This window comes from Ornithorhynchus anatinus, chromosome 7 (assembly GCF_004115215.2).
Source record: "Ornithorhynchus anatinus isolate Pmale09 chromosome 7, mOrnAna1.pri.v4, whole genome shotgun sequence".
Classification (NCBI taxonomy): domain Eukaryota; kingdom Metazoa; phylum Chordata; class Mammalia; order Monotremata; family Ornithorhynchidae; genus Ornithorhynchus; species Ornithorhynchus anatinus.
In genome coordinates, this window is record NC_041734.1 from 40,401,030 (window position 1) to 40,425,787 (window position 24,758).

The following is a 24,758-nucleotide window of genomic DNA, read 5'->3' on the forward strand; positions in this document are numbered from 1 at the left end:
ACGTGTTCCCCGCCCATAACGAGCTTACAGTCTAGAGCGGGGAGACGGATATTAATATAAACAGATAAGCAGTTAATAATATAGAATTCAAAGATACGTACACAAGCGCTGGGGGGCTTGGGATGGGGTGGATATCATTCGATAGTATTTGTTAATAAATCAGATTACTATATCAAATATCAAATGGCCAAAGGTCACGGACCCAAGTGCGTAGATGACACAGAAGGGAGACCGAGGCACGGAAAAGAGGGCTTAATCGGCGGACTCTTGATACGCATATTACCCAAGTATACATTACATCACTACTCTGAATGTTAAGAGAGTTTCAGGTTTTGGTTTTTTTTTTTTTGACTCAGATCCGTTTTGGGTAAATGCAGAAGAAAAACTTCAGTTAATTTGCAGTGCACAACTGTCCTGCCAACACATTTCTGGGGAATGTCCCTGTCCGGTTCTGTTCCTCACGCGCACCACAGCGTCAACTCGGTAAATTCACACATTTAATCTAGGATCCAGTAGGCAGATCCATTTCCTCTTACGGTATGGGAAAATCGGGCTCAAAAGCGAGGGTGCCAGCTCACACCTTGCAAAAGGGATAGGGATGAAGAGAATTATTTTAAATCCTTTCTTCATGGCCTTTCATCCTCAGTTAACCTCGGAGAAGGGTGCATGTTCTTTGGCCTGTGGTCTATTTGAATTTTTTTTTTTAAATGGTATATGTTAAATGCTCGTGCTGTGCCAGGTGCATTTAACATATACCATTTAAAAAAAAAAATTTAGTGCGGGGGGTTGATAGAGGCTAATCAGTTTGGACACAGTCCCTGTCCCACACAGTGATCGCGGCCTTAATCCCCATTCCACTGAGGCACAGAGAGAAGCAGCGTGGCTCAGTGGAAAGAGCCCGGACTTGGGAGTCAGAGGTCATGGGTTCGACTCCCCGCTCTGCCCCTCGTCAGCTGTGTGACTGTGGGCAGGTTCCCTCATCTGTGAAATGGGGATTAACTGTGAGCCTCACGTGGGACGACCTGACGACCCTATATCTACCCCAGCGCTCAGAACAGTGCTCGGCCCAGAGTAAGCGCTTAACAGACACCAACATTAAATCCTGTCAGCTGTGTGACTGTGGGCAAGTCACTTCTCTGGGCCTCAGTGACCTCATCTGTAAAATGGAGATGAAGACTGGGAGCCTCACGGGGGACAACCCGATGACCCTGTATCTCCCCCAGCGCTCAGAACAGTGCTCTGCACAGAGTAAGCGCTTAACAGATACCAACATTATTATTATCAAGTGAGGTCACAGCAGACATCTGCCTCCCAGGGCTCTGCTCTATCTACCAGGCCGTGCTGCTTCTCGTCGTCTGGTCCCGCTCTAGACCGTGACCTCATTATGTCCGGGGAACGCGTCCGCCAACTCTGTAGAGAGAGTTGCACTCTCCTCAGTGTTCAGTCCATTGCTCTGCACCCAGTAAGCGCTCGGTAAATACCACTGGTTGGTCGTATTAAGGGGGTCGTATTGGACCGCAGGGCCGTGTGTGGGTCCAAGCTACCCTGGGCCCGCGTGAGCGACTTCTTATGCGAATTTTCAACAGGGAACAGTTCTCTACTTAATCCTTTCTCCTCCCCCAGAAAGGCAGGCGAGCAGTGCCGTCAGAGCTGTGGAAAAACATAAGCAATCTGGCCTTGATTGATATAGGGTAGGCCGGGATATTATTCTCGTGATGGAGACGAGAGGGCAAGTTTAACTTTTGAAAGGCTTTATAAGTGGTTGTACGTTTCACGGATGCGGTGATAAACCGATAGCGTTTTCACTGACCTATTTTCTTTTTAAACGGGCAAAGGTAGATTTGGGTTCTGCTGTGGTATCGTTGCTTAAGGAGTTACTGCTTGGAGATTCTTAAATGAAATGCCGTATCTGCATGTAAAATGCCATTATTAAGAAAACACCCGTATCTGAGAAATCGTGCCGCACCCTGATTCATTTCATCATGACTAGTTTAAAATGTATTTTCTACCCCACTGTACCAAAGCAATTACCGCAGTGTGGCTCGAGCGAAATCTGTTTCCAAAATGCAAGTCATTTTTTAATTACGTGAGCGCAGAAGGCTTTGGAGAGATTAGCTTTCATTTTCTCTCACTACTCACTAAGCCCAGTCCGTTCCACTTTTTTATTAAAAGCCCGTCCCTGATCTGGTGCCGTATGTACCGAATTAAAACGGGCAGCCGACCTCTAAGGTAAGTTACGCCACGGCAGTAAAGACGGCATTTTGACGAGCGTGTAAATGTTCAGGAAAGCAGTTTTGAATGCTAGTTGGTTTCTTTTACAGAGTCAGGTGGACCCTTTATTGAGCAAGTTTATGTCCTACAAAGTTATGCGGAAGGATGGAAAGAAGGAACTTGGGAGGAGAAAATAGATGAGAGACCATGCATTGATCAGTTGTTATACTCAAAAGATAAACATGAGTACTATAGGTAATTCTGCAATATCTTTGGATACTTCGAATTTCTTCTCAAATCTCGTAAAATGAACAGCTTCTCTTTAGAGTCCTGGCCGAACTCCGTGACACTGTCTGGGAAGAACCGCCTTCAAGTCCGCCTAGCACGACATGAAATAGCAAGACCCATCGTCGACCGGGAAAAAGCCATTCTTTCAAAGAGTGCAGGGCTTCTGTTTCTCTCGTATTTGCGTGTCTTGTTCGTTGTCCGTCACGTCTGACGCCCCTTTGGTCCAAGGCTTCTGCTGCTCTGTCGTCATTCGTTTGTCTAACGCTTTGCTCTTCGAGTCTCCTATCCCCTTGGTGGAGGTAAAGGATCCCGGGAGAGGGCTCAGGGAAATGAGCTCTGAGGGCAGGCCAGCTCAGAAGTCAAACGTCACCCCCAGTCACCAGCCCCGGATCTAGTCCTCGTCTCCGCCCACCCCGCACCCTACCCCGCTCAGGGCCAGAAACTTCCCACGCTGGGCCAGACGCGCCAGGGGGACGGGCCTGCGGGGAAGCGGGGCAGAATGGCCAGTCGCTCATTTGTACTTATCGAGCGCTGGCTGGGCGCAGAGCACTGTACTGAGCACTTGGGAGAGTACAGGACAACAGAAAAAACAAATACATTGCCTGCCCACAATGATCTTAACAGTCTGGAGTCCCCGTGGGGCAAGGCAAGTCGGGAAGTGCGACTCCACCTCTCCAAGATAACCAACTCTTCAAAAGATGTACTAGGAAGATATTTCCCTACCGGTTCGTTTTCAGAGAGGCGTTTAAAATGTGCCGGAGGACGCATTTGCTAGGTCGGAATTCTTGATTTTTCCCAACAGGTGTTTCGAAATGACTTTTCTTGGACCCGGTATTTACTCAAAGGAACATTACTACTGCTGTTGCTCCTGTCAAAACCAGGCTTTAAAACAGCATCCCAGCGATAAAGGCATTTATTATTGAACTTTTAATAATCATTTAGGAAATATCCTAGGATAAAATAAAATTTAGCCATTTCCTACAGGTTTTCAGTTGTGCTATGAACAGAACAGAACGTGCATTTTAATATCCCCCCACAGTGGCAGTTTGATTCCTAAAAAATGCCCCATTATTTAGATAGCTCTGGGTGGTGCCTGGTTTCGCTCGTGCTATAAATGTCAAAACTACCGAATACAGCTCACGGTGGGGGAGGATTCTTGGCATAGTTTCTGCGTCTCGGGGGCCGCTCGCTTCCTCTCTGGGTCCTTTCAGTAAGTGGTGTCCTGTCCTGCTCACATTTTATTTAAATCCCGCATTAATGGAACAGTTTTCAGTGAAACCTCGTTTTTATGTTTATGACTGGGAAATGAGGTGAAATCTCTGATTGTCATTTCAGTGAAGTGCAATGATAAAAGTAAATTGAGAGATCAGATCTCTTAGTGGCATGCCGCTGCATTTCAGGATTGAGGGATGACTACGTAAATCTAGATGGTTCTGAATTTCACACTGTCCCTGCTAATGAACACCTCAAACCAACAGGAGCTATTCTTTTTATTTTTGCAGAGGATGGTTCTGGGGTTATGAGGAAACACGGGGCTTGAAGGTCTCTTGTCTCTCAGTCCAAGGATCGGCCTCCGTCATGGCTCCGGTCCTTCTGAAAAATACTTCGGCACGGTAAAATGCATCCATGTGTGTCTGCTTTTGTTATCAGAACATACGTCGGGTTTGGAAGCGGGCGTAGAAGTCGTTGAATTGTTTCCCTTGGATCCCTGGGTTTTTTTCTGTCAGAATATTTATACACTGTAAACATGTGAGCTCAGAGTCAGAATCCGTGTTGTTGAAAAGTGACATTGTTGAGAAAATTATGAAATCAAATCCTGCTTTCTCATGAACAGCGCTTGGAACAGTGCTTGGCGCGTAGTAAGCGCTTAACAAGCACCAGAAAAAAAAATGAACCCGGGAGGTATTAGTAGTTTAGTCAGTTTTCCCATCTTTTCCCTGTGCATTTTGGATGGAACACTGTGGAGGGAATAGGGGATGTTCTTCCAGCGATGTGTGTCTGGTGAGAATGCCATTGATTTCTTTCTGAAGAAGTGGTTACGAAGGTGATATCATTCACACTACACCACAGATTTTCCTGTAAACAGGGATTTTCGAGAACGTCACCCTTGAATTATTGAAGAACCAGCTGTATTTTTAAAATTCTAAAACGGATAAGTCCTTGAAAATACTCAAACTACATCAGAAAAAAAATGGAGGGAATCATTTATGATGGTTCGTTGGTCATCAAGAGCACTGAGAATGAAGAGTGGGTTTCCTCATCCCTCGCTCAATTACACAAGTGGACACCTTTGAAATATCAATGCGGTGAATAAAAAACCCTCAGCAAAGATAGCAAGAATGCTCCAGGTCTTGTTTTTTTCTGATTTAAAAATTAGCTCTTAAATCTTACAGTGTAAGGTGAATAATGTGCAAGTTTAAAAAACAAGCCATCAAGTTTCCATAAGAAGCCTCGCCCTTGCAAATTAGTCATCCTTTAAGTAACAGTTAAATATACGCCTCCAGTTCAGATATTATGTCAGAACAGTTGTAAGGAAGATTCGCGTTTCGTGATGAACTTTTACGTGACCGTGATTCATTTTTACACTAAAGTTAAATGCACTGAAGTTGAAAGATACACTTACAAGATTTTTGGCTTTGCCCTGTTCACCTGTGTAGACCATTCCTCCCGGTTAGCTGAGGGTAAAGAGCGGATCCGGTATTATATGGAGGGGAAGAACAGCTCGGCTTGGAAACCTTGGTTTTCATCCTCCGTGCTTGCTTGGCCATCTCGTAATTCAGCTCACTGCTTTCCTGTGGACTGGGTGCCCAGACATCCCGCCGGCAAGCCGAGTGGTCACGGTTTTAGGAGCTTGGCCTTGCGCTTTCCAGTCTTGCTCTTAGTTCTGGGGGCCGGGAGGTATCTGACCCCCCCCCCCCCCCCCCGAGGCTAGGGTTGAGAGGGAAAATAACAATCGTAATAATAATGTTGGTATTTGTTAAGCGCTTACTATGTGCAGAGCACTGTTCTAAGCGCTGGGGTAGATACAGGGTCATCAGGTTGTCCCACGTGGGGCCCACAGTCTTCATCCCCATTTTCCGGATGAGGGAACGGAGGCCCAGAGAAGTGAAGCGACTTGCCCAGAGTCCCCCAGCTGACAAGGGGCAGAGCCGGGATTCGAACCCGTGACCTCTGACTCCCAAGCCCGGGCTCTTTCCACTGAGCCACGCTGCTTCCCGTGGCTGTAGGGGTACAGCCGTGCTTCCCGTGGCTATAAGGGATGGCTATAGCCCAGCTGCGGCAACCCTCCCCATCACGGTCGGATACGTGCTTCTGCTATTACTATCACTGGCGTTATTCATTCAGTAATATTTACTGAGCGCTTGCTAGGTGCAGGGCACTGTACTAAGCGCTTGGAATGTACAATTCGGCAACAGATAGAGACCGTCCCTGCCCAGTGACGGGCTCAGAGTCTAAACGGGGGAGACGGACCGTAAAGCAAAACAGAACAAAACCCAACAAGACGGCACCATCAAGATGAATAGAATCGTGGAGATACACACCTCGTAAACAAAAGAAACAGGGTAATAAATAATATATACAACCACTAGCCCCAACGGGGCCATAATGAGTCGTACATCACCCCGATTCTATTTATTCGCTCTCGTTTTAATGAGATGTCCTTCCCCTCGACTCTATTTATCGCCATCGTTCTCGTCCGCCCGTCTCCCCCGATTAGACCGTGAGCCCGTCCGGGGGCAGGGACCGTCTCTATCCGTTACCGATTTGTCCATCCCAAGCGCTTAGTCCGGTGCCCTGCACATAGTAAGCGCTCAATAAATACTATTGAATGAATGAATTTCTGACAGGCCAGTGCGATGTCGATCAATCGTATCTGCTCAGCATTTACTCTGTGCAGAGCACTGTACTTGGGAGAGTTCGATACAAGAGGGTAACAGGCACAGTCCCTGTCCACAGTGAGCTTACACATGAGTCCAGAGGGGGAGACGGGCATTAATATAAATACATAAATGAATAAATCGATGTCTCTAGCTACACCGGAGGCTTCAAGAAATGGAGTGCGGCGGCACTAACGTGTTGCCGTAGCCCACAACTGGATAAGCAGATGCCTCACTCGCCCCCTCTCCCTTTTGTTCCTCTTCCTCTCCCCCCTCTCTGTTTCTCTCCCTTTCTTCTCTGACCCCGCACTGCTTCCCTCTCTTTGCGCCCCCTCCTTCTGCCTGCCTTGACCTCCCCCCGAATTGGCCACCGTACTTAGGCGACCCCGCTCCCGGCCCCGTGAGCTCCTTCTGGCTTGCTCAATTTCCGGGCCCGGCGTGCGCCATTCGACACGAAAAGGCTAGAGCTCCGTTGCCCAAGGCGTGCCTCCGACAGCCCCAAGACGTTTGCGTTGGAAGCGTCGGAAAGGCACGCCGAGCTTCCGGGGCCTCATAACGGGAGCTTATTTCCGCACGCTCCGTCGGCTCGGATCAAGGAAAGCAACAATAAAAGGAACCCGTAGTGGAAGAAATCCCCAATTGCACGAGATCGTCGCCACGCTTACAGATGTCTGGGTTAGACTGGAGGATTTACGTGCCCGGATCGCACCCCTTTTCAACCGCGTTCACGTCACGAGATTCCACAGGACCCCCTCAGTAGCCTTGAGCCGACGCAATCTATTCGGAGCTGTTATTTTTACGGTGAATCCTTTCGTTGGTTTATCCAGTCACTTTCCTATACATCCCGCCGCCGTACCCATCCGTAGGAGCCACCCGTAAAAAACACCGAGCTGACCGACCCAGCCGAGGTTCCCAGTTAACGGAGCATGCTCAAGCTATGTACTAAACGTTAGGACATCCAAGAAGGATGTTCCGTGCGTTGGGATCAGAGAGCGGTAGAGGCCCCTCGGAGAATTTAAAACGCGTAGTTAGGCTTCCTGCCCATTCTACCTGGAACGTTCGACTCTGTTCCTAAAGTGAACGGAGTAGCCTGAATTCTTTTTGCAAATCACCCGTATGCGGAATTGGACGTAACGTTCACCGTTAAATGTCAAGGCTTTACCAGCTCGTTATTAACTATTAACTCTGAAGGCCCAAGACAGGAGAGCTGTCAAAGGAAAGCCAATAGATAAATCACTTAGGGGCGCGCTTTGTGTCCAGCCCAGTGCTAATATAAGAACTTGCCATTTCTGTTTCCTTAAACGTTTCAATTAATTGCACGAAGGAATCGCAAAGGCGGTGGCCACAATAATAAGCAATTGTACGTTTCCTGATTAGTATGCCCTGTGGCCTGGTTGGACGGACACAATGCTCAAACACTAAAAGCTTGGTAGGGTTACTGAATTCTGGATCAGTTGGCCGCAAATCTCAACTTGAACGTTTTTAAACTTCCAAAGATTATAAAACTGAAGTGGTTTTTTTTCTGAATTATATAATAAGACGGGCTCGGCGAAGCTTCTCCAGTGAAGAAAGACTAACTCGATATGAGGAATAATGCGGCTATCCTTTGGGCAGCCTTTGCTCAAGAGTGTTCATTTCTGCCCGAATGGAGATAGTAGCAGAGTTTAACGTTCCTAGCTGCACCAAACCAGGATCACCGTGTGAGAGTCAAAGCTTAACAAAAAGCAACATTTCTCATTGCCTATAACGAATCAGCCTCCCGCGTAGTTTCCGGGGGGGAAGGAGACTCGCCAGTTTATAAAGTTTTAATCGACGCTAACCTCTCTGGAGGAAAACACGAGCTTTAAACCCAACCCTACATTCAAGAGGTGCTTTTTTAAAAAAAAAAAAAAAAAATAGTATTTAAGCACTTACCCTGTGCTAGGCACTGTGGTAGGTACAAGCTAATCAGGTTGGACAAAATCCCTGTCCCCCATGGGGCTCACCGTCTTAATCCCCGTATTATAGATGAGGCAGCAGCGGCTCAGAGAAGTTAAGCGACTTGGCCGACGTCACACGGCGGATGAGTATGCGTTATCCGACAGGCCATGCTCCTTAATGAGGATGAGTAGAAAGTAACGCCCTTTGTATTAAGAATCAATCAAGTTCTCCATTGATCGTTTTACTGCCGCCTAAGCATTCTTTTTCTCTCTCCTTGGAATTCCAAGCTATTTGCAACAGAAAGCACCACCATCCTCCCTGTCTCACAAGCCCGCAACTCTGACGTCATCCTCCACTCGGCTCTCTGATACAACCCACGGTTCAGTCTATCACCAGATGCTGTCATCAGTTCATCCTTCACCACACTGTTAAAAATCCACCCTTTTCTCTCCATCCAAACTCCAAGCGCCCTTCTCCTGTCCTGCCCCGGGATGCTGCATCGATAATAATAATGGTGGTATTCGTTAAGCGCTTACGACGTGCAGAGCACCGTTTTAAGCGCCGGGGGAGATACAGGGGGATGAGGTTGCGTGTGTGTGTTGGTATTTGTTAAGCGCTATGTGCCGAGCACTGTTCTGAGCGCTGGGGTAGACACAGGGGAATCGGGTTGTCCCACGTGGGGCTCACCGTCTTAATCCCCATTTTACAGATGAGGGAACGGAGGCACCGGGCAGCGAAGCGACTCGCCCAAAGTCACACAACTGACGAGCGGCCGGGCCGGGACCGTCTCGGTTGTCTCACGTGAGGCTCCCGGTCTTCATCCCCATTTTCCAGATGAGGGAACCGAGGCCCGGAGAAGTGAAGTGACTTGCCCACAGTCACGCAGCTGACAAGGGGCAGAGTGGGGATTCGAACCCATGACCTCTGCCTCCCAAACCCGGGCTCTTTCCACTGAGCCACGCTGCATTAGCCTCCTTACTGACCTCCCTGCCTCCTGCCTCTCCCCATTCCACCGCGTACTTCGTTCTCCTGCTCAGATCATTCTTCTTCAAAACCGTTCAGACCACGTCTCCCCACTCCTCCAAAACTTGCAGCGGTCGGCCGGCCGCCCCTGCCTCAGACAGAAACTTTACCGTCGGCTTTAAGGCGCTCGAATCGCCTCGCCGCCGCCTACCTTAGCTCAGATTTCCTACCGCAGCCCAGCTCGCACACTTGGCTCCTCTAATGCCAACCTGCTCACTGTTCTTCTTTTCATTCATTCATTCAATAGTATTTATTGAGCGCTTACTAGGTGCAGAGCACGGTACCAAGCGCTTGGAATGGGCAACTCGGCAACAGAGAGAGACGACCCCTGCCCATTGACGGGCTCACGGTCTAATCGGGGGGAAACGATATCTGGGTCTTTTTGGGGGGTTTTTTGTATTCATTCAATAGTATTTATTGAGCGCTTACTAGGTGCAGAGCACTGTACTAAGCGCTTGGAATGGACAATTCGGCAACAGATAGAGACCATCCCCATCTGTCCTGCTGCCGACCCCTCGCCCATGTCCCGCCTCTGGCCTGGAACGCCCTCCCTCTTCATACACAACAGACGGTCACGACCCCCATCTTTCCCCCGGAAGGCCCTTCCTAACTTAGCCCTCATCTCCTCTTCTCGTTCTGTATCGTCCTTGCACTCGCATCTGCACCCCTTATTCACCCCTCCATCAGCCCCACAGCACTTATGTACATATCTCGTTGTTTGGGGTTATTTCGTTTTCATTCAGTAGTATTTACTGAGCGCTTACTATGTGCAGAGCGCTGTACTAAGCGCTTGGAATGGACAATTGGGCGACAGATGGAGACGATCCCTGCCCAGTGACGGGCTCACAGTCTAAACGACTGATCCGTCTCCCCTTCTAGACAGTCTGTTCATTCTGGGCAGGCAACATGTCTACCAACTCTATGTTGCACTCTCCCAAACGCTTAGTACAGTGCCCTGCACCCAGTAAGCGTTCGGTACATTTGATCGATTGATGCCTGCATTTGTTTCTACAAGTATTAAAATGAATTTCAGTGGACTTTTTAAATATTTGTTAAGCGCTTATTTCGTGCCAGGCACTGGTACTGAACACTGGAGTAGATATAAGCTAATCAGGTTGGACACAGTCCCCGTCCCACACGGGGCTCACGGTCTTAATCCCCGTTTTACAGGTGAGGGAACTGAGGCACAGAGAAGTGAAGTGACTCGCCCAGGGTCACACAGCAGACAAGTGGCAGAGCCAATATTAGGACCGAGACCGTTTGACTTCCGGGTCCCTGCTCTTCCCACTCTTTCCTCAGCGGGACCTGAACATCAAACCCATACAATTGTTTCTTTGACTAAAAAAAAAAAAAAGTTGGTATTTGTTAAGCGCTTACTATGTGCCGAGCACTGTTCTAAGCGCTGGGTAGATACAGGGTAGTCAGATTGTCCCACGTGGGGCTCACAGTCTTCATCCCCATTTTCCAGAGGAGGTCACTGAGGCCCAGAGAAGCGAAGTGACTTGCCCAAAGTCACCCAGCTGACAGGTGGCGGAGCCGGGATTAGAACCCATGACCTCCGGCTCCTAAGCCCGGGCTCTTGCCACTGAGCCACGCTGCTTCTTTAGCATTAGAGGTCTGAAACTATCTTTAAGAGTTGTGCTACTTGTAATTAGTTCTGCTTAATGGACCAAGCTACTATTTTTTTTTTGTAACAGAGGAAAGTCATGTTCATAGTTCAGTCTTATTTTACCCTACTGTATTCTCCAGAGGTCAAACTGTTGACTACTTAGGATTAATATTAATGTCATTATCACAGACATTTGAAAAAAAGTTAATTACAAGAGAGCATCTTTAAGCATCTTCAGAATACGTTCACCCATGGGGAATCCTCCTGAGGGTGAGAAAGCAATTCAGAAATCCCTTCCATCTCATCCTGCGGCCAGAAAACGAGAAAGCATCTGTGTCGTACCTTGATAGGATATCAGGCGAAGGCCTCATCGCTCCAAATCTGTATTCCAGACAAAGTTCGTGAAATTTTTGCCAAAGCTCTGCATCTTTGAAAAATGGAAAATGTCTCAATCTAAATGCTATCAAGAGTAATACGTTCATGCATATTTTCAGTTGCTTGGGCATTTTTCCTCTAGATTCACTGTCTCGGTGGCATAATTCTATTGAAAACATTACAGCTCTTTGTAGCTGGGACAATTTATAAGTTCTTAAATTCATAAACAATAGTATTGCAATTGTCCTATCAGTTTGGGGAGCAAGAAATATGGTCCCAGCTATCTGTATCATTTAATGGCTGTGTAACCCAATGGGCAGTGGAACAGAAAATATACTAACGTTCCAAAACTATACACCGCCCATTTGTTGGGTAGAGTTATATTTCCAATTAGTGTCTTAATTATTAAATAATTTGACCAGGTAGTGACTAAGAAATAGGACCCCAGTGGCCTGAAGGAGTTAATAAAGGTTCTAAAGGTGCCTCCCTTAAAACCAGTGTCAGCAAATATTTTAGGCCCCGAGAGAATCTGGCTTAGGAAGTCAGATCCACTGGATAAGCAAGCTTTTTCTTGGCTGTAAGGTCAGCATTTCAAGGGATTAGAGAGGATTTTGTGTGTCGAAGCAATAATTAACGAGCGGTACCTGGCGTCAAGAAAGAGTTAGTACCCACACCAAATGTACAATTTTTCATTTGGGAGGTAGCTTACTAATGCTCGCTTTGTAAAGTGTAGGCCACTTACATTTTTCTCTGAAGAAACAGGCAAAAATATGAATTTCCTTGATGTTTTTGTAAAAAAAAATAAATCATCCCCCTCTTTAACATTTTTAATAGGTCAGTGATGTTAGACAGAGCTGAAAACCTACTTCATGACCACTATGGAGGGAAAGATTACTGGGATGTGAGTATTTTCTAGTCATCTTTTCTCTAACTAGAATTTCAGAAAACAACTGTGTATTTTAAAAACTGGCCTAAAAGAATTTGTTTTGACACCAACCACAGTTCCTGTGCCGACTACGCGATGTAAATTTCCGTCCGATAGGAGAAGATTGATAACTGCTTTGTTTGTGCTCCCACTGGGATATATGTAAAGGTCTTTGTCACAGTAGCTGTTCTTCACACTTGAATAGGAGGGACCAGAAAAGAAAATGGGTAAAAGTGACTGTATCGCATGGCAGTTGTAAGAGAAGTATGAAGTGGAGGAAAAATATGCCCGCTCTCACTCCCTCAGACTGTGAACCCTTGTGGGACAGGAACTTTTTCTGTTTATCGCCAGTGCTTAGCAAAGTGCTAGTGAGCACTTGAAAGCATCCTCCGTAAGACCAGTTGAGGTGGTGCATATCATCATCATCATTAATAGCATTTATTGAGCATCTACTCTCTGTGAAGCATTGACCGAAAACTTGGAAGGCATAAAAGAGAAGCCACGATCACTGCCCTTAGGGAAATTAAAGGCTAGTGGGGGAGACTGATACCTAACTAGGGGGTACTAAGAAGGCATATAAAATATGCTCAGAAGTGCTACTGGGGTTAACAGGTGCTTTAATGGCATGAAAGGGTCAAGGTGGCATTTGGGGGATACAAGGTGGGGAGATAGAAATGATCTGGGGAAGGCCTCCTGGATCTCAGAACAGATGAGAAGAAGGGGGAGAGCTGTGGCCCGTCCTATACGAAATGGGAGAGAGTTCCAGACTGGGGGCCAGGAGTGAGCGATCGGTCAGCGGAGGAAGAAACGAGAACGGTGCCCAGCGAGCAGGTTAGCCCGAGGGGACCAAAGATTACGTACCGTGGTGTAAGGGGCAGGGTAAGTAGGAGGGAGAGGGCCGATTGAGTGCCGTAGAACCGATGATGCGGAATTTTTGGTTCAAGTGGAGACAGATGGACGACCATTAGAGATTTTCGAGATTTGGAAAGCGGGATGGTTTAGAAAAGCAAACCAGGCAGCATAGTGAGGTAGAGACTGGAGCCCTGGTGATCAATGAAGAGAATGCTGCAGTAGTCAAACTGGGATATGACAAGTGCCTGGACCAGTGACACTATCATTTTATTAACCGCCTTAGGGCTCGTGGAAGATTTGAGCATCCAGTATATGATGCTGCAAAGAGAATGTGATCCCACAGCCCTTTCTGAAGCTTACTGTTCCTGGAGCTTATTGCCAGGAGAGAAAGTCCTTTAGTTGGAATTCTCAACCGGCCAGTCGCAAACCAGGAGTGAATCGTAAAGACATGATAAAATTGCTCTCTGCGGGCCTCTTAATGCCTATTCCAGTCGCTCATTCATTCAGTCTTATTTATTGAGCACTTACTGTTTGCAAAGCACTGTACTTAGTGCTTGAGAGAGTACAATAAAACAGTGAACGGGCACCTTCCCTGCCCGCCGTTAGCTTATAGTCTAAAGGGGGAGATTCCACCATGAAGCCCTAAAGGATGGAAACTTGTCTACCTGCAAAGACGTGGCCTTCATTCTAACTTGAGAAAGTCACCGTAGTCTGAGCAGGAAACAACTGGGGAGATACCTCCGAGACGTCAGCCCAGGCATTAGTCTACCATGCAGAATACTGAGAAAATGTCCTTCGGTTTCAGAGTTGCCATCATCTTCATTGTTTTAAAGAAAGCGGCAACAAAACGGACTCCCGAAACGATCGTGGCCACTCCTTCTTTCCACTTCTAATGATTCTGTAGAGTCCTTATGAAACAGCGATGGAAGAAATTCATTAATAGATCTTAATGTGATTTAGAGCACAGCAGATAGGAATTTTGTTCTTTATAGGTTTGAATGTAGAGAAGTGCAAATAAAGCACTTGAGACTTCTCTTCAGGATTGCCTTTCTAGACGTTGGAGACGTGTTCTTGGAAAGTGTTACTTAAAGCGACTCCATTTTTAGTAAATCACCATTTTCCCGAAGACCTAATGAGTAAAGGAGTCATTCCAAGGCTCCCCTCATACGCCAAACAAACAGCACCTCTGCATACACATACGCAGAACAGAGTAATTTCCCGCACTTATGTTTGGTGTCAGACATCACCTGAGATTGAAAATTCTGTTTAATGCATTCAGAAATTAGACGGGGTGGTTTTTCTGGCTCGCTGCCTTGTGAACAGATTAAGTAGCTGCCTTTTTTTTTTTTAAATCAGTTCTGTTGCGGAAGGCTCGCGAGCTGGTTGTCTTGCCGACCCACAAGTTCCCAAGCTATTGACTACTCACACTCAAACTTCAGTAGTCGTTCCTGGGAGAACATTCCTAGCTATTCAGAAAGGATGCAACATCAGTTAATTAATCTCTTCCCCCAGTCAGGAGATCTAATAGCCCGCTGCAGATCGGTTAACGTATCCAAACTGAATCAAAGCTACGTTTAAGGGAAAACCTGGACAACCATACTGAATTCGCAACCGATCGCAAATGGAAATGCCCTTCAGAAGATCTGGGCTCTGGAAACCTCTAAGCGAACTTGGTGGTCCCGAGAAATTCACAGCTCCCTAGAGTTACTTGATGTGTAGTTGATTGTCAGAGTTGAAGGTACCTCGCCTGACGTCTTCCCCATCCTCCTCACCACAGTTACTGAAGAGCCAAAAGCCTACATCGTGCCAGATGAGATTAGGCAGCGGAACAAAACAAGAACTCACAATCTACAACCACGAAGGGAGAAATCCATAGGAAAAGTATAACTCTCTAACTCGGATCAAGTCCAAAACGGTCCCTGAGGAACAGTGACGACAACATAGCTTAAAAGGTTAAAAAAACAAGTCAGGGCCTCACGACTGTTTGCTCTCCCCCCGCTTCTAAACAGACTTAGATGGTGCATATGTTCAGCCCCTTGTCATTCTCCCCGAGACTTCAGGGAACACAGTCTTTCCTGAGATGATCGGGAGAGTTGGGTGAATCGGTCAAAGTTTCCAAAGTCCGAAAGATCCAAGACCGCCTGGCCAGCTCTAAAAGCTTGGCCAAGAGTTCCAACCTTCTTCAGCCTATTCCACACAGCCCACGGGCGAGAATGCTTCAAGGTACTTAGGAGGAGTCGATAGAGCACCCTCCGAAGCGCTTCCCAACATCACTGCTAGACTCTGAAAGCGCACGACGACATCCAAATGAGTATGCGCCGTTTTGCAGAAATCAGCACAGCCCTCCGAACTGACCGTAAACCCGAAGAACACTGGAGAGATTTCAGCGACAGAGGGAACGCCAAGCAACCAGTGATTTACCGTTAGAGACGCACAGAGTTAAAGAATGCTACTGAATTCCGCTCCCCCTGTTCCACGCGTGACTCTACCGAGTGAAGGAAAAAGGTTAACGGGAACTATGACATCGATATAGCAAGTAACATTAATATACCAAATGGTTAAGTGTCCAACCGCCTATAGAGTTGGGAGACCTGGAGCTATTACAGATGGATGAGACACCTTTTATCCGTCTCAATGCCATGCGTAACTTCAAATGGGAAGAGCAACCCCAGTCAGTGTGCAATCAGCCAGTCCACATCAAAGCAACACGACTTTGTCGAGGGCGAGGTACCTTGAACTCCGACAACGCAACTTGGTAGGAGGGGACATGTGGAAACGGTAGTTGATAAGCACTTGCCGTTGAGTGTGAAAAGACGAGATCCCCTCCACCTCCCCCAAGGAAGGAAGGCCAGACGCGGGGATTTAAAGATATAATGAAGCGCAACCTCCGACTGTGCATCGGAGCAGTGGGTTCTCAGGACACGTTTGGGCAGACCGATCAACTGGAACGTGGCACTGGGTAAAGAGCTTGCTCTTCTGAAGCAGAAAGATTGTGGGACAGAGGAAGACTGTAAAAGATCAGGAGGGACTGCAGATAGCAAGTGCAGGCAGTCACGCAGCTGCATGCCCGTGTTGACGGGGTCGTGGTTCACACGTCGCCCTTCGCAGCCACACAGGCCTCAAGTTCTAGGTCACAGAGGATAATCATTTGCTGGTCGGCATTGGCTTGATAGGGTGTAAGGGCCACTCACCCATTTCCAAGGTGAAAACGAAGCTTCCCAGAACCGCCTCTGCAGCCAGGAGCGGGAAGTTCCCGAGGCTTACCCTTTAGGCGGTGCCAACTCCTCTTTTCTGCCCCCTGCTCATGCCTCCCCATCTCCAGAGGAATAAGAGAGGGTCCCTTCGGGGCTATTGGCTATATCAGTTAATGCCATGGTATTAGGCCTGAGGCTGGAGGAAATGACAACCCTATCCACAAAGAAGATAAACGCCTAGTTGCCATCTCCTGAAACGTGACAAAATGCAGTAAGAGGAACTAAGCCTTTTCCTGTTTCTCTCCACTGTTTCAGCTGTGGAAATCGTTGAACCCTTTCTTGCTAGCCTCTCTCCAATTCAGAAGCTCAGGGCCCTTCTCTTTAGCACTCATTTGGGCTTTTTTTTTGACCTAACTTGTTGACTTCCAGATCATGTCGGTGTGGGTGTTGGCCTCATGATAATGTGGCTGCTGACGTCTGGTCAGAAAAGGCTCTAACGGCTTTTGTCTCCTTTTTTTGTGTTAATATTGTGTATATGCCAAATATTTTCTAGAGGGCACATTTTACAATCAGAAAATGCATTATGAAAAGGGCAGATTTTCCAGCCAAAATGGCATTGCTCTTTTGTGGGAATCGTTGCCATAAGAGCTCTCCAAAAAGGCACTTTAAAAACAGCATGGCAGTAATGTCATGTGGGCAGAGAATGTGTTTACCGGTTGTGTTCTGTTGTTCTCTCCCAAGCCCTTAGTACAGTGCTCTGCACACAGTAAGCGCTCAATAAATACCACTGACTGATTAGCGAGAGCAGGGGGCAGTCTCCCAGCCGCACTGTCACTGAAGCAGGAGCAGATGAAAGTGCTTCTTATCCACTGATGGCGGACAACATTGTTTTTCCAAGTTCCAAGAATCCTGTTCGGTGGATAGTTTTGTTATTAATAGTCATATCCTAAGTTAATTCCAACCCTTTCCTGAGAAAAACAACTCAGTAAACTCAAGGCAATGCAAATTACCAAAGACTGGTTAAATAATCATTTGTTTAATTTCATATATATATATGTATATTTATAAAATAAATAAAACATATATATATGAATTTGGGGAGAGTTCTGATCCACTTATATGCACTGTTATTGAGCACACTTTATCCTGGTGTGTGGAAATATTTTTATGCCAAAAGGAGGGGTTTTGAACCCTGTGGTCCCCAGATACAAAAAAAGTTCTATAAAACCGAAATGTTTTAATATTACAAAATTTTGGCAAAAACTGATGTAGCATGAATTCATTTGGGGGTTAATGGTTTTCTACTGGTTAGGCTGCAGGAACTTCATTTCACATCTTACTGCCCTAAATTTAAACTTTCCCGACGTCAGTGAACGTTATACTAAAAGCTAGGCTCACGTTGATTCTGAGATACACTTCTTGACCTGCTTCATCGACGAACACATTTTACAATCTGTACATTTTACATTTGGGGTGCCAAAACTTGTATTTCGTATTTTTGTTGGTAGAAAACATTATCTGCGTCAAGTCAAAAGTTATTTACTTTGAAGAGTACTTTTGATTTTCTTGTATGATCAAGCTTAAAAGACAGGGGAGAAATATGGAATCCAGCCTTTTGACATCCCCAACGGTTAAGTGTCAGCTTTAAAAATGTCATACTGCAGCAATCTGGCGTAGAGGTGATGTCTACCAACTCTAATTGGATTGTACTCTCCCGAGCACTTAGTATATTAACGAGCACACGGTATGTGCTCAATAAATACCATTGATACACCGACTGATTGAGGTGACCGGTTCTTGCACATCAGATTTAGGAGGCAGGTAACTCAGGTAACTAACTGCTTTGAGGCCCTGGGCATGAAAGACATGGGTTCATTCATTCAGTCGTATTATTGAGTGCTCACTTGGTGCAAAGCACTCTACTAAGCACTTGAGAGAGGGCATGCGTCCGGCCGAATGGTGAAGCAGCGGGCTGCCCTGCGGCAGTGAGGAACTTTAAGCGCTAACCACTGGCAGATATGTGGGGGAAGGAGAGCGAATAAGACATTTCAGTAACAACTCAAACAGATAGAACAGGCCTAGGGGTGACCGCTCTGGCTTGCTGAAGCCAACTGCACTCCTCAATTCCAAAAAAAGTACCGCGGTCTCCCGGTCCCCGTCTGGGAATACCAAACATTACCTCTACTCCCTCCACGTCAGCTGTAAAGACTCAGGTGTCACGTAAATACAGCCCCCCACCACTCTCTCGGAGACTATTAGGGGCTGCAGTCTTTCCTGAGAGAACGCGGGCCTAGGCTCTCCACTGTCAGGTAGAGGTTACTCTATCTACATGAATATCAGTGCAAGGAAACAGCCATCACGCTGGTCCTCCCAACTGCCAGAGACTGAAAACAGATGGACTCTGGGTCAGTCACAGGCCGACATCTTTTGTACCACTTTGTGAAGAGCTTTATAATCTGTATCATTCTACTAAATGGCCCGCAAGGTCCTCCTTTTTATAGAGGATGAAACTGAGGTACAGAAACAATGAGGAATTTGTCCCAGGGCTCCTAACTGTGTGGACTGAGGTTGGATTTGGAGTTTTCCGGTACCTTGGTCTTCCTACTAAAGCCCGTTAATAAACCTTTCAAATGTGGATGGTTCCATGCTCTTTCTCCTCTTAAACCTACGTCTTACTCGTTCTTCCTCATAGGGACGACCGATAAGGGACAGGGAAGGGTTCTAGAGGAGAAATCCATCATCTAATCATGTTTATTGAGCGCTTACCCTGTGCAGAGCACTGTTCTAAGGGCTTGGGAGATTTAGCGGACACGTTCTCTGCTGTAACAAGCTTAGAAATGAAAAGAAAATGAGCCCAATTCAGAAAGAAGAACTCCGCTGGAGGGAGGAGTAGAGGCAGATGAAAGGAGCTGAGTAAATAACACTTGGTAATTCAAACGTCGGATTAAGTAACAAATGATCTTTTAGATAATTGGCAACTGTTTGTATTAAGCAAGCTTGGGTGCTCGACCAAGAGACTTTGGCCCATGGGATCTCTTGATTCCACAGACCCGTCGGAGCATGGTGTTTGCCAGACATCTGCGTGTGGTGGGGGATGAGTTTAGGATCAAATACCTTAACTCCACAGATGGAAGTGACAAGACTAGTTACTATGAAGACTGGACAAAGATGAAGGTAAATCACTTGTGATTTTGTTTGTTCAATTACAGAAGAACCTGCGTGTTTTATTGTAATTTTTAAATTGAAGAGGAAACTGGCAGATTAATTTGATAAGTTACACAAATGCCCATTTAAACATTTATCAGTAGTATTTGAATATCTACTTTGTCTAAAGCACTGAACTAAACACTTGGGAGAATATAGTGGAGGTCACGAGGAAGAATACTGTGTTTTTTGTAGAATGCTTTTATTTTTCTAGAGTTCTTTCTTTCCAATCAGTTATCTTAGTTTATCTTCATCCCCGTGAGGTGGGGAGGGGCAGGTAATGTAATTCCCATTTTCCAGGTGAGGTGTTTCACTCTAAATGGGAGCGTGGATAACCAGGCAGAGGTTGCCTGTTTCCTTCCTTGCTTCTACTCCCTACTTTTTTCCTAAAGCAATTTTGCTGAAAGAGCAGAGCATTGAGAGTAGAAGCAAGAAGTGATGCAAAGATAAGGGAAGAGTGAACGGAGGAGGGTGAGTTATTTTTCTATTTGGAAGCTTCAGGCTTTAAGAGATCTGCTTGGTCTTAGAGCAGGTGGTTTGGTGTGGTAGAGTGCCAAAAAAAAAAAGAACGGCCTATCTCAACTCGTAATTTTGATTTCATCACAACTTATTTGATGGAGCGGGCCACACTTTTATGTCCTAGCCTTGCTCTTGGGCCAGTGGAAAGAACAGGTCTGTAGTCCCAGTTCTGCTTGCTGGGGCCGTCCCCTCAGGGGGAGGGATGGTTTCCGACCAAAGAAGCACCTCGGAGCGTACTCTGAGGCCGCCCTACCCAGCTGCGATCTTGGAAAAGAGCTGGCAGTGACAGGTGCTAGAGTCTGCAGCGGCTACCCCCGAAGGTCAGGGATCCCCTTTAATTTTCAGTCCTTTAATAATCCAGTCCTTTGCACCAAGTATGTTTAATAGATACTGTTCCTCCTCCTGCCAAGGCAGCTGCCTGCTGGGTTGTGGTACTGAGTCACGGTACTGACACATAATGATGATAATAATAATGTTGGTATTTGTTAAGCGCTTACTATGTGCAGAGCACCGTTCTAAGCGCTGGGGGAGACACAGGGGAATCGGGTTGTCCCACGTGGGGCTCACAGTCTTCATCCCCATTTTACAGATGAGGTAACTGAGGCACAGACAAGTTAAGTGGCTTGCCCACAGTCACACAGCTGACACGTGGCGGAGCCTGGATTCGAACCCATGACCTCTGACCCCAAAGCCCGGGCTCCTTCCACTGAGCCACGCTGCTTCTCTATACTGAGGTCACTTTGGCCTTAAATGGATCTTGCGTGTGGAAAAACAAAAAACCTCTGCATCAGTTTCCATCAGTCCAGTCAATTCCATCATCCAAGTTCTCAGGCCAAGATCTAAGGGCCGAAGCTCATTTGTCGGTCTCGAGGAACATCCTGTTCCGGGAAAACGAGCAAGAGTAATGACCATTGCATCAGCGATTAGACCGTAAGCCCGCCAAAGGGCAGGGACCGTCTCTATCTGTTACCGATTTGTCCATTCCAAGCGCTTAGTACAGTGCTCTGCACATAATAATATTCATTCCCATTGAATGAATCAGTGGGAATTAAGATGTTTGGAGGGGTAAGGTGGTGCATCGTGACGGGGAAGGCTTTCCATGTATGTAATTCTATATTATCGGTATGTCCAACCATCAGCACACTGTATGCAATTTCATACAGTAAGAGGACACAAGGGCAAAATGCTTTAAGGGTACGGTTCTCGAAGACTGGGGCAGAGACACCTCTCACATGCACACAGTCCTTTCTTCCATCTTCCTTTCGTGCACCAAGACTGTGGGAAGAAGGTTCTCCAATTCTTAGACCGTGGTATATCCAAACCGCGAAGTGAAGACGTGTGCGAATTAGGAGTATTGGGGCTATTTCAACTGCTGAAGCCTGTTGGGGTTGTTCTTTGCCAGGTAAAGCTGGGCACCGCCCTAGGTGGGCCTTACCTTGGAGTGCACCTCCGGAGAAGAGATTTTGTCTGGGGGCATAGAGAGGATGTACCCAGCCTGAAAGGAGCAGCGAAGAAAATCCGGAGTCTCATGAAAATTCACAAACTGGAGAGAGTTTTTGTAGCGACGGATGCCGTCGTAGAGGGTAGGTGGCTCTAGAATCTGCCGGGTGTCCCTTTCTCGTCCTTGACTTCGGACCCGGAACCGAGCTGGGCTTTACCACCTTGAAGAGGAAGGTGGAACCACCAGCCCTGCCAAAGGCAGTTTTATCGGCGATGGTTGTTTTCCCATTAGTTCTTCACCTCCGTAAGTAAATGTGATCTGAAGCAGAGTAGTTCCCATTCCATTTGCTCTCGTTGGACCTAGTTTATCAATTTAACGGTGGCTGCAACAGATCAGGTGTATCTCTGACCAATGGATTTCTGCTTACAAACTCTCTTATGTTGAACCTATCAGCGCTGGGCTCGTAAGTGCTTAATAGATGCCATTATCGTTACTACTGCTACTGGTATTTCTTTTTCCAGAATTTGAAGAATTAAAAAGACTGCTGCCCGAAATGGTGAGGTTTGAACCTACTTGGGAGGACCTTGAACTCTACAAAGACGGAGGAATAGCAATTATCGATCAGTGGATCTGTGCACATGCCAGGTGCCTGCTTAATTTCTACCCGAAGCAAAAAGCTCCCGTTTCCAAAGGGATCATTTGCATATTATCCCAAACAAGCCATCTACGTGTTCAAAATCGATTGTGACATCTCCTGCCCAGGGTTTGGGTACCTGAGTTTTAATAACATCTTTAGGTAGCTTTCTAGGTTGAGAGGTAAATTTGAAGGACTTGATGAACACCGCTTGTCCGTATTATCTATTTTGAGGCGGAAAAATTCTGACTCTGGCCCAGCACCGTTACAAGTCTCGTAACTCATTTTGCGTATTTTTTGCAGGTACTTTATAGGCACCTCGGTTTCAACATTTTCCTTTCGGATTCATGAGGAAAGAGAAATATTAGGATTGGATCCTAAAACTACATACAATCGGTTTTGTGGAGATAAAGAGAAAAACTGCGAGCAGCCCACGCACTGGAAAATAGCCTATCGATGATCCAGCCTGCCTCCCCGGAGCTCGTGGACTCACAGCAGATCAGTCAATTTCGAAAGACCCAGTTTTTTCCCTTTCCGTGGCTTTACCATTTTTATACATACTAAGAGAACTGTAATGCACTTTTTTCCAGACAGAAACACGAGTGGTCATAACGGTGGATGACATTTTCCTCACGATTCAGTTTTGGTGCGACTGGTGGGATACGGTCCCTAACAGGTTTTTAAGGCTGGATTGTAGAAGTAAAGCATCATTTTGAGGTGCAACAAAATCGAGTGGTTTTGAATTGAATTGTACGTACTAGACATGTCAGTTTAATCCTGTTCTCAGGATGTTTTGCACCGAGCTCCTTGTCGGCTCTGTATTTCGTTGGCCGCGTTTCTGTACTAGGTGGCAGAGGGATAAATCTGTTTCTGGCTTTGTAGTAACTGCATTGACATTGTGGACAAGCCCAGAATGATGGGAAAACTATGCCTCTTGTCTTCTTAAAACAACTTCAGATTAAATCCTGCCAGAGTACCTGCTCTGAGGTCACAAAAGCGTATTTTGTGGTACCGCAACTGCCAAAATCTCCACCTTCCAAACGCTTAGTTTAGTACTGGATCATTCTGCCCTCTCCAGTTCACTTTTACATTGAATTATCCGTGACGTTACGTCTGACGGTGTCAATTTTAGATACGTTTTTGGCCATCTCGAGTAATCGTACCTTAAAACTGCAAGTTAACTCCTAGATATTCCTGTGCTCGGGGTAAGTGGTTTGCTTGTACATTTTCAACTTCCGTTTGCCAGTCTACCAACTCGGTCATCCTGAATTGGGTTTTGCATACAAAATGGAATGTAGAGCCGAGAATTTGGCGCGAAGAGATTAAGGGAGAAAGAGAAAGGGAGAAAGTTCCTGAGTTCTTTTAAATAAATCAGTGGACGGTGTGTTCGGGAGGATCAATGTCCATTTTTTTCCCCCCGTTTACTGCCATGTTGATTTTAATCCCAGTGGTCAGCAGTCAGTGAGATTTCAGAGAAAAGGCGTATTGGCTTCAGCTTGGATATGACAACATCGCAAAAGTGATCAGTATTTGTTAAATGATTTAAGTGAAAAAATGAACCTATGTTTATGCACGTGCTGCCGTTTGGAAGGAAGGGCAGGAACCCTAGCCCGTGCTTCGAACTCGATTTCGCCTCTCAGCATCCCCTTTAAGAAAATCCTTCCCCTGGATGTGTTAACGTTGCCTCCGCCGAATACGTCTACCGAAGAGAGACTCCGACCAGCTGAAGAAACGAGGGTTAAAATGAACAGAGCCCCGGAACAGATGAAAATTTGACGGAGAAGAAAAGCAGAGGAGGCTGCCCACCTGCCCGAAAGATGGATTCAGAGCCCCCTGTCCTTTTTCAGGTTGGAGAGTTTTGCATCAGGAAGGCCCTGTCTGTCGCTGGCACTGAAGTGCCGTTCGTTCTCCGCCTGCAGTGAGCGGGGCAGGGAAAAGGATGGACAAAGGTCAGAGTCCCCAGCAGCTGGTAGGAGAGGAGCACATAGTGACCTTTTCAGAAGAGTGGCCGGAATCTAGCGGTTAACACTACGTCTCATTGTTGAGTACTTTCCGTAACGCCCTGGTGCAATATTTTAGACTGTCGCTCTGTCCTTTCCTCCCGAAACGTGTTACAAGGATTATCTCCTTCTGCCGCCGATTTTTTGTGCAAGGTGGACCTCAGGGATGCCCTGGGCCCAGCCAACAAGACAGTAGAAATATTTATTCCTTCCCATTTGTACAGTGAACTTTTCTTACGAAGAAAATGAAGATTTTAGGACGTCTGATCTTACAAATGGTGCCTTTTTAAAAACTTGAATTGTATTTAGCCTGAACTATGCAAAAAAAAAAAGAAAAATGTACCTGATAACTGTATACCTCCATTTTTAAAGGAAAATAAAGTGCTTTTTCGGTATTAATTGTTAATACCTCTTCCGGTGATTCTAAAACTCTTTGCAGGGTGATTTCTGCTGTGAAGCACGGCTCAGCGGAAAGGGCCCGGGCTTGGGAGTCGGAGGTCATGGGTTCGAATTCCGGCTCTGCCACTTGTCAGCTGGGGGACTGTGGGCAAGTCACTTCACTCCTCTGGGCCTCAGTTACCTCATCGGGAAAATGGGGATGACGACTGGGAGCCTCACGTGGGACAACCCGACGACCCTGCATCTCCCCCAGCGCTTAGAACAGTGCTCTGCACATAGTAAGCGC

General features: G+C 46.6%; 1 protein-coding gene across 1 annotated transcript in view; it reads left to right on the top strand.

Moving 5' to 3' along the window:
• The window catches only part of POFUT2 (protein O-fucosyltransferase 2), a 31,195-nt gene extending 6,716 nt beyond the window's left edge, over positions 1-24,479 (top strand). Inside the window, exons 3-9 of the mRNA XM_029068548.2 lie at positions 2,322-2,466; positions 4,002-4,112; positions 12,139-12,205; positions 19,324-19,449; positions 21,401-21,581; positions 21,961-22,084; positions 22,377-24,479. Coding sequence (XP_028924381.1) covers positions 2,322-2,466; positions 4,002-4,112; positions 12,139-12,205; positions 19,324-19,449; positions 21,401-21,581; positions 21,961-22,084; positions 22,377-22,533 — 911 coding nt within the window. The 3' untranslated portion in view covers positions 22,534-24,479. The remainder of the gene's footprint in view (positions 1-2,321; positions 2,467-4,001; positions 4,113-12,138; positions 12,206-19,323; positions 19,450-21,400; positions 21,582-21,960; positions 22,085-22,376) is intronic.
• Positions 24,480-24,758: the final 279 nt, after the last annotated feature.